Genomic DNA, 15370 nt, shown 5'->3' on the forward strand with positions numbered 1-15370 from the left:
TGCTCATTCCCTATTTTACAACTGGCACTTGGTATATGGACTAGGATAATTTTAGTAGCTCGGCACGAGCTTCAAGGACGCTGTTTTAACTTATTTGACTAAGGCAACCGTTAAAAACCTCCTATAATCTATTAGGACCAAGCAACAAGACTTTTTACCACCATTGAAAAACCAACAGTACTGTGATTTAAATAATTGAATGTCCACAACTTGACTAGAATTTTAGATGCTTTCTTTAATTAGTATAGCTTTGGCAGGAGCAAGCAACAGCTTTAATTCAACATTAATGATTATTCAAACGATAATAAAAACAAATCAATCAACTCAACCTGTCTTTCCCTGAAGCTGAAACTAGTGGGTTTGAGAGGCTTTGAAGACGGAGATTCTTCCATAGACCGAACGATTCCCTCCGGTAACAACGAGTGACTTCTTGAAGGAAATAGGACTTGATCCTCAGGTTTCTTCCTTTAAGTGACATATACTGATGCTCCAAACTTTTAGATGATTTACCCAGTTCTTGGTTGCAGTTTCCCCCTGGAGGTAATGGATTCTTTATTTGGAAGAGTTTAGTTGAATCCAGAGGCCCAATTGAGTTAGATTCAGGACTTCCAGAAGCCTGAATCATAGAGCAATCAGTTGGCCACCGATCAAGTTCACTTCTGTTGTCTGGATAAAAAAGGCTTTAGATGAAATCAGATCCTTAAATCTGAGACACAGTCATTCAATGGCATCGGGTTGATCCTCTCTCTTAGGCAGTTAATCAGTCTGGCTGTGACTCTGGTACTCTGATCCACCTGTAGCTTTGTGGCTTGTCTCCGATCTTGTTCACTGATCTTCTGCGAGGAAACAACCCCGTTTCTGCACTCGCTCACTATATTTATAGTCCAGGAAATATACCTTATTTGGTGGTATGCTGACGTTACCCTGGATACCGTGGCTCTTGATACATTACAAAGACTTGCTGTCTTGGACACAGATGCGCCAGCAAGATGTGCACCAACAATTTGTCCTCTTTTGAACTCTGGTATGTCACCCATAATGTTGTGTGCATTTCAATATTTTGAGCAAAACTGTGCTCTTACCCTGCTAATTGAACCTTCACACTCTGCTCTTACTGGTGCAATGTGCAATCAACGAAGACTGGCTACCAGGCTGGTCCAATTTAGGCAAGACACACTCAATAAAGGAGTGGTTCTGCAGGTGGGGACCACAGACCACTTCTTAGTACCTATGCTTTCTGGCTGATGTTTTGGTCACTTTTGAATGTTGGTGGTGCTTTCACACTCGTGGTAGCATGAGACGGACTCTACAACCCACACAAGTGGCTCAGGTAGTGCAGCTCGTCCAGGATGGCACATCAATGCGAGCTGTGGCAAGAAGGTTTGCTGTGTCTGTCAGCGTAGTGTCCAGAGCCTGGAGGCGCTACCAGGAGACAGGCCAGTACACCAGGAGACGTGGAGGAGGCCGTAGGAGGGCAACAACCCAACAGCAGTACCTCCGTCTTTGCGCAAGGAGGAACAGGAGGAGCACTGCCAGAGCCCTGAAAAATGACCTCCAGCAGGCCACTAATGTGCATGTGTCTGCACAAACGGTTAGAAATCGACTCCATGAGGATGATATGAGGGCTCGACGTCCAGAAATAGGGGTTGTGCTCACAGCCCAACATCGTGCACGACGCTTGGCATTTGCCAGAGAACACCAGGATTGGCAAATTCGCCACTGGCACCCTGGGCTCTTCACAGATGAAAGCAGGTTCACACTGAGCACATGTGACCGACATGACAGAGTCTGGAGACACCGTGGAGAGCGATCTGCTGCCTGCAACATCCTTCAGGATGACCGGTTTGGCAGTGGGTCAGTAATGGTGTGGGGTGGTATTTCTTTGGAGGGCCACACGGCCCTCCATGTGCTCGCCAGAGGTAGCCTGACTGCCATTAGGTACCGAGATGAGATCCTCAGACCCCTTGTGAGACCATATGCTGGTGTGGTTGGCCCTGGGTTCCTCCTAATGCAAGACAATGCTAGACCTCATGTGGCTGGAGTGTGTCAGCAGTTCCTGCAAGATGAAGACATTGAAGCTATGGACTGGCCCGCCCGTTCCCCACACTTGAATCCGATTGAGTACATCTGGGACATCATGTCTCGCTCCATCCACCAACGTCACGTTGCTCCACAGACTGTCCAGGAGTTGGCAGATGCTTTAGTCCAGGTCTGGGAGGAGATCCCTCGGGAGACCATCCGCCATCTCATCAGGAGCATGGATAATGGATAATCTCATAAGCTTCAGCCAGCATCTTCACAAGGTCTTTTGCGTTTGTTCAGGGGTTGATATACAAATTTCACACCAAAACATGTTAATCTGTGGGATAGGGAACCTGTTTTCTTCCTGAGAGTATGATGGCTGGACATCAGATGTTGGTTTTTGCATTTAATTGCTTGAACAGATGAAGGTTGCCCCTTCGAGCAACTGGGAATTATAATGAAGGATGAGCCAGAGCTTTGAAGGTCCACATAACTTGATATCTCCCTTGATTTATTTTAATTTTTTTCTAATAAGCTGTATGTTTGAGTAAGACAGACATTAATATACATCCACAGGTGTGCCTCCAGTTAACACTCATACTAATCTTAGTGTATGTAAACTTTCTAAATCTGAAGAAAGTTAAAAAAATCTATAGAAAAGTATCTCTCTCATCAGTCTGGCTTTAAGCAAATGGGACTTATTCTGGTAATCCCAATAGACCTGAAACAAGTTTAATAAAACAGTGGGAATAAAACATCTTGTTTCTTTTTATACAGTCTATGCAAGTATCTGGTTTCAACTGTTTGTAGTTTACTATTTTTTGACTGTGTCAGTTCTATAAATGATCAGCAACTTGATAATCTAAATCAATTAAGCACATATAAAAAAAAAAGGATAAAAGAAAAAAGAAAATGTTCTCAATCCCACTGTAGGAGGGTTTCCTGGACAGATTAGGTGTGGTTGTGTGTATGTGTATGTGTGCGGGTCCAGAGGCAGACAGCTTGTAGAACAGAAGGAAAGGAAAGGAAGGTGCACCAGCGTGTTGACTGGGGCTGACTCAGCCCACAGCGCTCACACCTCCCTCACCTCACTGCCAGGTCGTCTTACAGCTTACTCCCCCCCAGCAGGATGAGTGCAGGCACACCGAGGGTACCCCTGAAGCCCACTCACACATCATTCAATCTGGTTCCCATGGTAACAAGCTTGTCTTTCTGCAGACGTGCGAGCCCTTCAAGTATGGCTGTACCTCGGAGAAACTCAAGAAGAGTCATTAAAAGCTGAAGAGCGGTTTAGGTGTTTTCCTTTAACCCTTCCACTTGGAGAAACTTTTTGCTGTCTTAAATGAAAATCTCATCAAAGATAATGCAAATAGATTAATTTTACTATTTTCGCCTTTAAAAGTCTTATATAATAACCTGGGAAAGATAAATCGTCTATTTCATTAAGTTTATAAGAGCATGATTAAGTCACTTGTGTATATATGTACGTTTGAAAATATATATTTTTTATTTCCATTTATTATATAGTACAAAAAAAATCTTAGATCAAAGTGTACCAGAGTCAAATTTCTTGTTTGTTTGCACAGACTTGGCAATAAAGCTGATTCTGATTCTGAAGTATACATACTACTATTTCTTTAAGATATCACAAGTGTGTGCAAACACTGAGAAACATGTCTGTTCTGTGTTTTCAGCCCTGAGATACCATACTTTGACTCTATTTTTAAAACCTATTGAGAGAAACATCAGACTTGCTCAACTCAAGAGTTCTGTGTTTTCTGTAATGTCAGAAATTAATTTCTGTGCCGTCTAACTCCTTGTATGTGTACAAATGAAAAGTGGCAAGGAAGGCAGCGTTGTCAGTGCTAATCTCTCAGATGAATGCCAGAGGTCACTGGATCGCTTGTGCAAGAATCCTCGAACTCACAGAATCTCTGTCTTTGCTCTTCTCTTCCCCCTCTTGCTGTCATGATCTCAGTCACTTGGCTCGTGCTGAAAGGTAGCTTCTTTTTGAACTCTTCATTTCTTACTCCACGTCTTTTCTGCTTGTTTTTCACAAAAATGTTCCTTCTGACTTAACGATTACATTTCCAAAGCATTGCCTCTGGCCAGATAAGAAAGGAATGATGTAAATAAAAAAAGATGAGAAGAACAAGCCTTATATGTGAATGTAAGCAATAATTGTATGCTCTTATAGTAACAGGATTGCCTATTACATAGGGACTGTCACATCTAAAATGCTAACTAATGGGTATGCTGCTGAGGCTTATATAACGTGCTTCTCCTTGTGTCTCTCAGAGCTGAGGGCCGACGATGGTCTCTGGCCTCCCTTCCTTCATCGGGCTATGGAACCAATCCGCCGAGCTCCACCGTCTCAGTAAGTCACCCCCAGAAACATGGCAATGTCCTCGCCAGTTAAAGCAAGGCAGCCAAAGCATTTTTCACACTTCAGTTAGCCCAAGTAGCACATTTTGTTTGTGCAATGAGGGCCAGAAAACGGCAAGCTCAAGATAACAAACTGCTAATTGTTTATCTGCATCGTCTGCTTCAGTGAGTCACTCTCGCAGTCTTTGAATCTCAGCATCAGAAGGAGAACACACAGTCTGGATGCTAATGAGGGGAAAAATAAAAGAGTGTCTGTCAAAAGATTATATTTGTGATGGCTTTTCATGAGAACCTTAATTGAGACCCTTACTGCCCTTTTTGGACAGAAGCTTTCTAAAGAGACGTCACAGTGACTGTTCAATGTTGTCCTTTCCTGGTTATGATTTTCAGTCCTTAAAATTCAACAGTTTGAAGGCATCGTACACCAATGCCTATTAAACTCGTACTCGTCGTCTTCCGCTTTATCCGGGACCGGGTCGCGGGGGCAGCAGACTCAGCAGAGACGCCCAGACGTCCCTCTCTCCAGACACCTCTTCCAGCTCCTCCGGGGGGAGCCCAAGGCGTTCCCAGGCCAGCCAAGAGACAGAGTCCCTCCAGCGTGTCTTGGGCCGTCCCCTGGGCCTCCTCCCGGTGGGACGTGCCTGGAACACCTCCCGAGGAAGGCGTCCAGGAGGCATCCGGTATAGATGCCCGAGCCACCTCAACTGGCTCCTCTCAATGTGGAGGAGCAGCGGCTCTACTCCGAGCCCCTCCCGGATGGCCGAGCTCCTCACCCTATCTCTAAGGGAGTGCCTGGCCACCCTACGGAGGAAGCTCATTTCAGGGATCATATCCGGGATCTCGTTCTTTCGGTCATGACCCAAAGTTCATGGCCATAGGTGAGGGTAGGAACGTAGACCGACCGGTAAATCGAGAGCTTCGCTTTTCGGCTCAGCTCTCTCTTCACCACAACGGACCTATTAAGCTTAAAAAGATATTACTCAATGTCACAGTAGACATGGACATAACTTGCTCATGTTAAAGAGTTAGTTCAGGATTCTTGAAGAAAGGTTCTGTAAAAGCCTTACAAGCAGTTAATATCTTACATTTAATAGCTCATTCTCTGAGGGTCTTAATTTAGAGTAAATCGGCCATTCGGCTAGTCAGAAGAGGGCCAGGTATAAGTATTCACTGAAAATGTGACAACAGTTTAAACAGGGTTCCTATGCAGTCTTGAAAAGCCTGGAAAGCTATGGAATTAGGTTTTGTTATTTTCCAGGTCTGGATAATTCTAAAGAAACATCAGCATGAAAAAATGTATCAGTGTTTTTTTTCCTTCTTTAATTATTTGATTTTATTTGACCATAGCTTTATTTATATAGACCTGATTTGTCTTTGATCTTCCAATTTACACCCAGATAATTTTTCCCAACAGCGTTTTGTTTTGTTTTTTACTAACTAAATGCACACTCATTCAAAAATCAAAAGGGTCATTTTACTACCTGTTTGGTCTCCAGACAGCTTTAGATTGAAGCGGACCCGTGCTTTTCAGACTGCCTATAAAATTTCAAAAAAGCAGCAAGGCTTCCGCTATTGTTTGGTACCTTTTTATTTTAAATAAAATAAATCCTTCTTTTTTTTATAAATCCATAAGTTATGGTTTATTATTTATTTGGTAAAAATACAACTTAAGTAATTCAAACGGGTTTCATCCAACCCAATTGAGGTTCATCCAACAGAGTTTGATCATAACGTTTTAATTTGTAAAAAATAATGCAATAAAACATAAAAGATATTCAATGTTATATGCAAATTATGGTATTTTAAAGACTACAATTAAAAAAAAAAAGTTTAAATTAATAACATTGCAGAAACATTTTAGCAGAGGAAAAACACATTTCCAGATATACTTTTTTCACAACATAAACCTTTAAAGCAAGTACTTACAGTAGGTAGCGTATACATGTTAGAATAGTGCAAAGTACTTCCAGTGAGGAATTCTGCTGTTTACTGTAAGTTCAGTAGACCTCCATTTGGCACTGCAGGCTCAGCAGGTAAATAAAAATATTAGAACAATGAAGTTTGTGTCCAAACAAGATATCTCACTTTATCACATAACCTGCAGGTTTGTGTCATTTGGTTAAAAGATCCTTGTCTTTAATTCAGTGAAATAACTAGGTGGGTAGAGTAGCCTGAAATTGTGCTCGAGTCAGAGTAGCGATACTTCAAAAATAATAATACTAAAGTAAAAGTTAAAAATATAGTGCAGTAAAACTAGTCCACAACAAACATTTTTTAAAGTTACTCAATTAAATGTAACTGAGTAAATGTCACTAGTTACAACCCACCACTGGAACCTACAGATAATAAGATGGTGGCATCTGGATTATATTCTGCAATCAATAATCCAGAATGTTCTAAAAACAGCAGAAATAAAATCTAGAAAGTTGACTCTAGAAAAGTATAGAACTTAGTAATAAAAAATGTGTGGTAACCCCTGGTTCATACAACAGTGTTTGCACTTAACTGCTATGATGTTTTTAAGATTGAAGTGTTTCTTAGGTGGTAGAAGTCTGCTCTGGTCTTGGCCACTTCTCACTCTAGCTGTTAGCTTCAGCCTCAGGGCTATCTAGCTTGGGTTTATACTAAATGTGTCTTGGTGAGAGTTACCTGCCACAGGTAAGACATTGACCACTTATAACCTAACTTCTACAAGCCTAAATTGTCCCTTCAGAGGAATCATTTGGTTGCCTTCATTATCGTTACCTTGCTCCTCAGATTAGCAGATATAACGTTCAATTTCCTGTTTGTTTTTAATCCCAGATTCAAACACATGATTAATAATTTATTTCTAGTTTCTAAGTTTAAGGCCCATTGGAAATCCTTCACAGGCGCCATGTGAGTTAGAGTAAAGGAAGCCCCACCTGTCGGATCATGTTTGTGGTTTTCAGCATTATGAGCTCATCCCTCTGTCTCAGTCAGGCCTCTAAAAGGGCAGGACTAACAAGTACCAACAGCCTCCAAGACAAGAAGGAAACATGATTTGATAAATCTGTGATGTTGACACAGACAAATTTCTCCACAAAGAACTTGTCGAAATAGTTCCCTTTGAATCATAATTGCCCCCTTTGCAGCATGACTCATTCATTTTGAAACAATCAATTTTCTTTTGTGTTGCTGCAGATATAAACTGGTATGTGTTGCTTTTTGAACATGTTTCTCCTTGCAGTTCCCTATCTCTGCTGGGGTGTTTAAAGTCGTAAATAAACCGCTTCTTTTATTTGAATAATTATTGTTTCAGAAGTTTATTGTGGTTGCCTCAAGTGTCAACACTCTAATCTACTACTACATCCACTCGCCTGGCTAAAACATTTGTGAAAGTAAAGAAAATAGAATCTAAATAATGATCTTATTCTGTTTTCGTGTGTAGTCATCCTCGTCCTCCCAGGAGCGTCTCCATCAGCTTCCCTACCAGCCGACGCAAGATGAGTTGCACTTCCTTTTCAGGCACTTCCGCAGCACAGACAGCATTACTGACGAGGACGGACGGCCCTCGCCAGTCATACGACCTCGGTCAAGGAGCCTCAGGTAGATAATCCTAAAAAATATGTGGTTACGGTCTGCATTGGTACTTACAGGCATAATCAAATAAGTGACAACAAAGTGTCACCACTTTATGCATTAAACTTGCAGGGTTACAGTTGTGAAAAGTCTGCAGTTTGATTCAGGTGATTTTCAGGTCTGGAAAGGATAAATTACAAAAAAATGTTTCCTCTCCATCCTTCCTTCCATCAATCCACGCATCCATCTGTCCATGTATCCATCCATTCATGCATCCATCCATCCATGCATGTTTAAAGCTTGCCCACAATTCTCTGTAAAAAGACTTCAGATTCAGGAAATCTTTCTAGAAAACCTGGAAATCTGACATAAAAATGTGTTGCAACCCTGAATGTAAGTTTTGGTCTTATTACTCATTTATCTATATACCAATTTTCCTGATAGAAACTAAAAATGTAGCTAAACACTTTGCATACTTTAATTACTTTGGTTAACTTTGGGTTACATAAGTGTTCATTTGTTGTTTAGCTCTTTCTGAACTTCCCATTATGATCTGTTTTTTTTTTTTGTAGATGAATATATTTGATTAATATTTTACGCAGATTAAAAACAGTAATCTCTAAAGGGATTAATGTGATTCATGTGGTGCTTGTTATGCAAGAAATGTTTCGGATTAATTTCAGAGAGAGATTGCAGGTTTTTTGTTTGCAGACTATCAGATGTCATTATGACCTGAACAAATGCAGCGTTTAACACCTCTTACTACCTCTTATTACCTCCTAATGTCAGCACCTTCCTGTTGGTAGGCAGGCAGTTGGAAATTTGACTGCAGAGCAGTGTGATCTTGACAACTTTTGTCTGTTGGCTCTGCTCTGTGCTGTTTGTGCGATGCCTGAGTGTTCCATGTTCTGGCACCATGGTGTGCAGTACGTGGGCGTGCTAGCTAACAGAGCGCCTCCGGGATGAAGCTGCAGAACCGTAATTCTGGTTCTGGAACTGGTTTTCGCTGGAAAGGGATGTGATTGGAGGCCTTGATCTGGGGAGATGCAGCAGCCTTTCAGAGCAGCAGAGCTCCCTTTTTATGATTTTAAAAAAATATAAAAAAGATAGCCTGGAGAGGCTGTGTGCATGTGATAGGTTTTCCCTCCATCTGTTCTGTTTGAAGCTCCATCAAGCAAGTATTTGCAGTTCAAATACTCTTATCTCATTGGCTTAAATGCTGAAGTGGTGTTGTTGTACATGACTAATTGAATGGTGTTGATGACTCACACAGTTTGGCTGAAAGTAGACTCAGCTGCTGGTAAAGATATGTTTTATATAGAAACATTCAAGCCTAACAGCGAAATCCACTTTCATTGCAGCTTTTCCAGCTTACATGCTGTCAAATTTAAATTCTGGCTTTACTGTCGGCAGAGCAAAATCAGGAGCGGTTTAAAGTTGACCTAGTAAAAACAAAAACACTTTCTGTCACACCCATGATGAGTTTATGTGGGTGTGTTTAGTTGCACTGAAGTTAGGTGTGTGTGTTGAGAACAAGTGACCTGAAAAATTGACCTGAGTGTGAAATGCAGTTGAAACCAGGTACACTGTATAAAAAGAGATCCCAGTTTTTCCAACTGTCTGACATTAAAACTGACTAAACGTATAATGTTTTTTATTACTTCAAATTCCAAAGTTTACATACACTAATATTACTATCCCTTTAAACAATTTGGAAATGCCCAGATGGTGATGTCATGGCTTTTTAAGCTTTTGATTACGGTTAGCCCACAACCTTTAAGGTAAATGAAGGCGCACCTTTTCTTAAAGCCACTGCTTCCTTGAATAACATCATGGAAAAATCAGACATAATCAGCCAAGATACTTGGAAGAGAGTTGTTGACCTTCACACGTGGTTTATGCATGGGTACAATTTCCAAATGCCTGAAGGTTTCGATTTCATCTGTTGAAGAATAAAAGCAGCAGAGTAATGTCCAGCCATTATGTCATTCAGGAATGAGATGGGTTCTGTGTATTAGCGATGAGCGTGCTTTGGTGAGAAATTCATGAACCCCAGAATAAAATCAAAAGACCTTGTGAAGATTGCAATAGAGTGAAACAAGTCTTGTACTGACATGGGCTAAAAGACCACTCAGAGAGGAAGAAGCTATTACATCAGAAACAAAAAATGCTAGATTGCTGTTTGTAGACGCATTAAAATAGAAACTAAAATTGAAATGTTTAGCCATAATGACCATTTTGAGGGAAAAAGGAGGAAACTTGAAAGCCTGAAAAACCCATCCCAACTGTGGAAGATGGTGGCATTACATTGTCTGGGTGTTTTGCTGCACAAAATATCATCACGAGGTCATGATATGGAAATAGTGGCGCGTCATCTTAAGACATCAGTTACAGTTGTTCTGTCAGGAGGCATGGGCCAAGATTCCAGCAAACTGTTGTGAGAAGTTCGACCCTATTCAGAAAGTTTAAAAGGCAATTCTGCCAAGTACTAGGAGAATATATTTAAACTTCTGAATTTGAAGTTTAAACAAAATCTCTGAAAAATCATGTTTCTCAGGATTCTGGCATTTAGCCATCAGAAATAATGTTGGTAGTCCTAACAGACCTAAACCAGGAGAAGTTTAGTCTGATTTCAATTCATATAGTAAGAAAATGTTTGGCTGTCTGTTTACACAGTGTATGTAAATATCTAGTTTCAACTGAATCCACTTTCACACCAAATTCTAGTTTAGAGGACAGTGATTTAATTACGTACTGATTTACAAAAAAAGCTGCAATGTGGATCTCTTATTTTGTTTGATGTTGTAGTCCCGGGCGATCAACCATCTCCTTTGATAATGAGATCGTCATGATGAACCATGTTTACAAAGAACGTTTTCCAAGGGTATGTATTAAAAGATATCATACACACTCTGCATCTGTTTCACGCATACACACCTAAACATGACACATTTTGGGATGTTTAATCTGTACAAGGTGAAAACAACTGGGATTTCTTAAAACATATTCTATGACTTATTATGACAGAGTTGCTAAGGCCTAAGAGCCACAAGTCTTTACAGGCGTTAGAAATGTGAATGAATCACTGAATGAATGAATACATCCATGTGAGTTCACCCACAGGCAACAAAGGACATTTGATGCCACCAAGGAAATTAAAATCATATTTACTGGTATGTTAATTATTTTAAATGAGTGTTTGTGTTTTTCTCCTCCTCCCTGAAGGCCACAGCCCAGATGGAGGATCGCTTGTTGGAGATTGTCACCCAGAACTCTCCAGACAGCTCCCTTCCATTGGCTGACGGCGTGCTGGGTTTCATCCAACACCAGTTGGTGGAGCTGGTCAGGGACTGTCTGGACAAGTCTCAGAAAGGCCTGGTTACTTCCCGCTATTTCGCCGAGCTGCAGGAGAAGCTGGACAATCTGCTGCACGAGGTGAGAAAACAGAATTATTTCACATGTTGTCCTGATATAAAATGGACTTTCTAGATTTTACCCTGCAGTTTCAGGCACAATATGATTGGCTGAAACTCAGCTTTGTAACTGGTGGTGAAGTTATGGGAGCAGATTGATTGAGCTTGAGTGAAATGTGGAGTCAGACATGTCACTCAATAACCACATATTAGATCTAGCTGAAGGCATTTTGACACAGAATTTATAACTTTTTAACACATAGTGTTAAAACTAGTTTTAAAATATAATGGTTCTGGCTTTTACCATATTCTGAAATTATTTAAGTCTAAGTGGACCAAAATCACAAGCTGGAGATTTCACTGTCATCATTAATCAAGCAGTAACAAACCCAACATGCCTGGAAAACCTCCCGAGGAAGGCGTCCAGGAGGCATCCGGTATAGATGCCCGAGCCACCTCAACTGGCTCCTCTCGATGTGGAGGAGCAGCGGCTCTACTCCGAGCCCCTCCCGGATGGCCGAGCTCCTCGCCCTATCTCTAAGGGAGTGCCCGGCCACCCTACGGAGGGAGCTCATTTCAGCCGCTTGTATCCGGGATCTCGTTCTTTCGGTCATGACCCAAAGTTCATGGCCATAGGTGAGGGTAGGAACGTAGACCGACCGGTAAATCGAGAGCTTCGCTTGTACAGAGACCGGATGGCCCCTAATAAAGGGCCCCCGATTCCATACTCCTGGAGCACCCCCCACAGGGCATCACGAGGGACACAGTCGAATCCTAATTAAAGTATAATCCAAAAAAACTTTGGTTACAAACAAAACATGTAAAACCCTAAAGCTGGCTGATTGTCATTATGCATGAAAAATACAGATGACTATAGCAGCTCCTTTTCCTGTTTTTCTGCATTGTGTCAGACAGAAGGCATGTCCAACTTGTTGTACATCCTGCTGAATTAATAAGTTTGTTCCCATACAGCGGATCACATTCGTTCCTACACAAACATGACTTTATATTACTGCCAAGGCTGTAACCTATTTTCCTTTTTTTTGTAGTAGAGAAAGATTAAGAAAGAAAGAAATCTGATTCCATCTCTGCATCAATAGAACAGAACCCATGGTGGCCAAGGTACTAGTCCGGGTGTGTGTCAGGGTTTCAGAACTTTAGGTTAAGGATTTAACCCCGGTTCTCTGAAACATGAGTGAGGTATCTCACTATGGGACACGCCTCCAGCGCCTGTCCCCCAGAAGCTCTATTACATTACGCCAGTCTTGACTGGCAGGCGGAAGTGACGTCCGCTCCCATGGGAGGACTTCCTCCCAGTATAAAAGTCGACGTCACGTAGGTGATCTTCAGTTTAATAAGCACACCTCTTCCTCGCTCCCTGCAAGGAGGGTGATCTGGTGAGATACCTCACTCATGTTTCAGAGAACCGGGGTTAAATCCTTAACCTAAAGTTCTCTTTCAACATTCGTTTCGGTATCTCACTATGGGATATTTCTGCTCCCGTATTGCCAGATAAGCTCACTCGAAGACCAACAGATTGCATCTTGCATTCATGGCAATATGGAACCCACACCCAGAACCGTGTGAGCCAGTGTGGGCCTGGTGACATCCAGTTTATAGAACCTAGTGAAGGTGTGAGGGGTCGCCCAGTTGGCAGCCTCACATATTTCCTCCACAGGTATACCCTGGAGCAATGCCCAGGATGATGCCACACCACGAGTGGAATGAGCCCGCAGACCTGCAGGGGGTGCATGGCCTCTGCTCTCATAAGCCATAATAATAGCCCCCACTACCCAATGCGAAAGACGTTGCTTTGTGAGAGGCTTTCCCTTATGTGATGAAGCCCACGACACAAACAGCTGCTCTGATTTACGAAAATCTGCTGTTCTTTTCACATACAGGTCCTTCTCAAAATATTAGCATATTGTGATAAAGTTAATTATTTTCCATAATGTCATGATGAAAATTTAACATTCATATATTTTAGATTCATTGTACACTAACTGAAATATTTCAGGTCTTTTATTGTCTTAATACGGATGATTGTGGCATACAGCTCATGAAAACCCAAAATTCCTATCTCACAAAATTAGCATATTTCATCCGACCATTAAAAGAAAAGTGTTTTTAATACAAAAAACGTCAACCTTCAAATAATCATGTACAGTTATGCACTCAATACTTGGTCGGGAATCCTTTTGCAGAAATGACTGCTTCAATGCGGCGTGGCATGGAGGCAATCAGCCTGTGGCACTGCTGAGGTCTTATGGAGGCCCAGGATGCTTCGATAGCGGCCTTTAGCTCATCCAGAGTGTTGGGTCTTGAGTCTCTCAACGTTCTCTTCACAATATCCCACATATTCTCTATGGGGTTCAGGTCAGGAGAGTTGGCAGGCCAATTGAGCACAGTGATACCATGGTCAGTAAACCATTTACCAGTGGTTTTGGCACTGTGAGCAGGTGCCAGGTCGTGCTGAAAAATGAAATCTTCATCTCCATAAAGCTTTTCAGCAGATGGAAGCATGAAGTGCTCCAAAATCTCCTGATAGCTAGCTGCATTGACCCTGCCCTTGATAAGACACAGTGGACCAACACCAGCAGCTGACACAGCACTCCAGACCATCACTGACTGTGGGTACTTGACATTGGACTTCTGGCATTTTGGCATTTCCTTCTCCCCAGTCTTCCTCCAGACCCTGGCATCTTGATTTCTGAATGACATGCAGAATTTGCTTTCATCCGAAAAAAGTACTTTGGACCACTGAGCAACAGTCCAGTGCTGCTTCTCTGCTTCTCATATTTTTCATGTTTTTTTGTTGTGGCTGCGCCCTCGGCTCCAGGCCTGGATGCGTGCCAGAAAACAACTTTATTGAACATGTTGTGAAGGGGGAAGGTTGTGTTTTTAGACACTGGCATGTGTTTGTGCACTGGTGTGTGCTTTCTGGCCACAGCTGCGGCTCCACTGAGCTCTCGGTGGCTTTGATCCTCCTCCGCTTCGATCGGCTCTGAACGATGAGCTCCAACGTCGGCTCTGCAGGCCGTTTGAGTTGCCTTGAACGTGGCGTTCTGAACTCGAACTGGGACAGGACGTGTCCTGGTAGGGGGGGTGCAGGTGTCTGGCAGATCCTGCTCTCCCACCCCGAAGACGGCTCCCTAGGTAGCGCGCCTCTTTTTCTTTGCGCTCACAGTAGCAGAAGGGGTCGCTTAGTTTCCCGGCGTCGTCAGGGGAGCGAATGGCTTCCTTCCCCAAGCACCTTTGAGCTCGGTTTGTTTCCCACGGTCTGCTGACTGCGGCTGAGGCTGGCGTTTGGGGATGCGGTAGGCCGGTCGAGCCGCCGCTTGAGCGAACGGCACACGGGGTGCTGGAGGGGGAGGAGGCTGCGCTTTCCTGGGCAGACACAGCTTTAGCGCTTCACCTTCCCTCTTCTTTTCCTCACAGCGTTTTTGCATGGCAGCCACAGTGGGTCCGAATAAGCTCTTCGGGTCCACGGGGGTGTTGAGGAGCTGGTTCTTTTCCCTCTGAGACAGGCTAGACAGGTTCAGCCATCTAGCTCTCTCCTGAGTGACCATCAGGGCCATGGATCTCCCGGATGCTTGGACAGCACTTCTGTGGAGACGCAGGCATAGGTCTGTCACCACGCACCACTCGTCCCACAAATCGGCCATCGGTGTGCCAGTCATCTGCTCCTGTAATTCCGCTTGGTAAGCGAGGAGAAGAGACGAAGCGTTTAAGGCTTTAACAGATGCAGCCACCGCCTTGTAGCTTTTCTCATTCAGAGTGGACTGAAAAGAGTCAGCTTTGAAGGGAAGGGTGGGTCCTGCCGCTGTCATGGCTGACTTTTGCGATGGGTGCAGGTGAGATGCCAGCAGAGGTTCTACGGGAGGCAGATGTGAAAAACCGCCGGCCTCCATGCCCGTCCAGTCCAGCGCCGACCCTCCCAGGGCGGGATTCTTGGCGGTGAGAGGATTGCTCCAGGACCGGGTCGCTTCCTCGAGGCACTCGGGAAAGAC

General features: G+C 43.1%; 1 protein-coding gene across 1 annotated transcript in view; it reads left to right on the forward strand.

The window, feature by feature from the left end:
* mast3b (microtubule associated serine/threonine kinase 3b) overlaps positions 1-15370 on the forward strand; it is a 42267-nt gene that overhangs the window by 10574 nt on the left and 16323 nt on the right. Inside the window, exons 4-8 of the mRNA XM_047374389.1 lie at positions 4001-4021; positions 4321-4399; positions 7817-7974; positions 10756-10831; positions 11173-11382. Coding sequence (XP_047230345.1) covers positions 4001-4021; positions 4321-4399; positions 7817-7974; positions 10756-10831; positions 11173-11382 — 544 coding nt within the window. The remainder of the gene's footprint in view (positions 1-4000; positions 4022-4320; positions 4400-7816; positions 7975-10755; positions 10832-11172; positions 11383-15370) is intronic.

This window comes from Girardinichthys multiradiatus, chromosome 9, assembly GCF_021462225.1.
Source record: "Girardinichthys multiradiatus isolate DD_20200921_A chromosome 9, DD_fGirMul_XY1, whole genome shotgun sequence".
Classification (NCBI taxonomy): Eukaryota; Metazoa; Chordata; class Actinopteri; order Cyprinodontiformes; family Goodeidae; genus Girardinichthys; species Girardinichthys multiradiatus.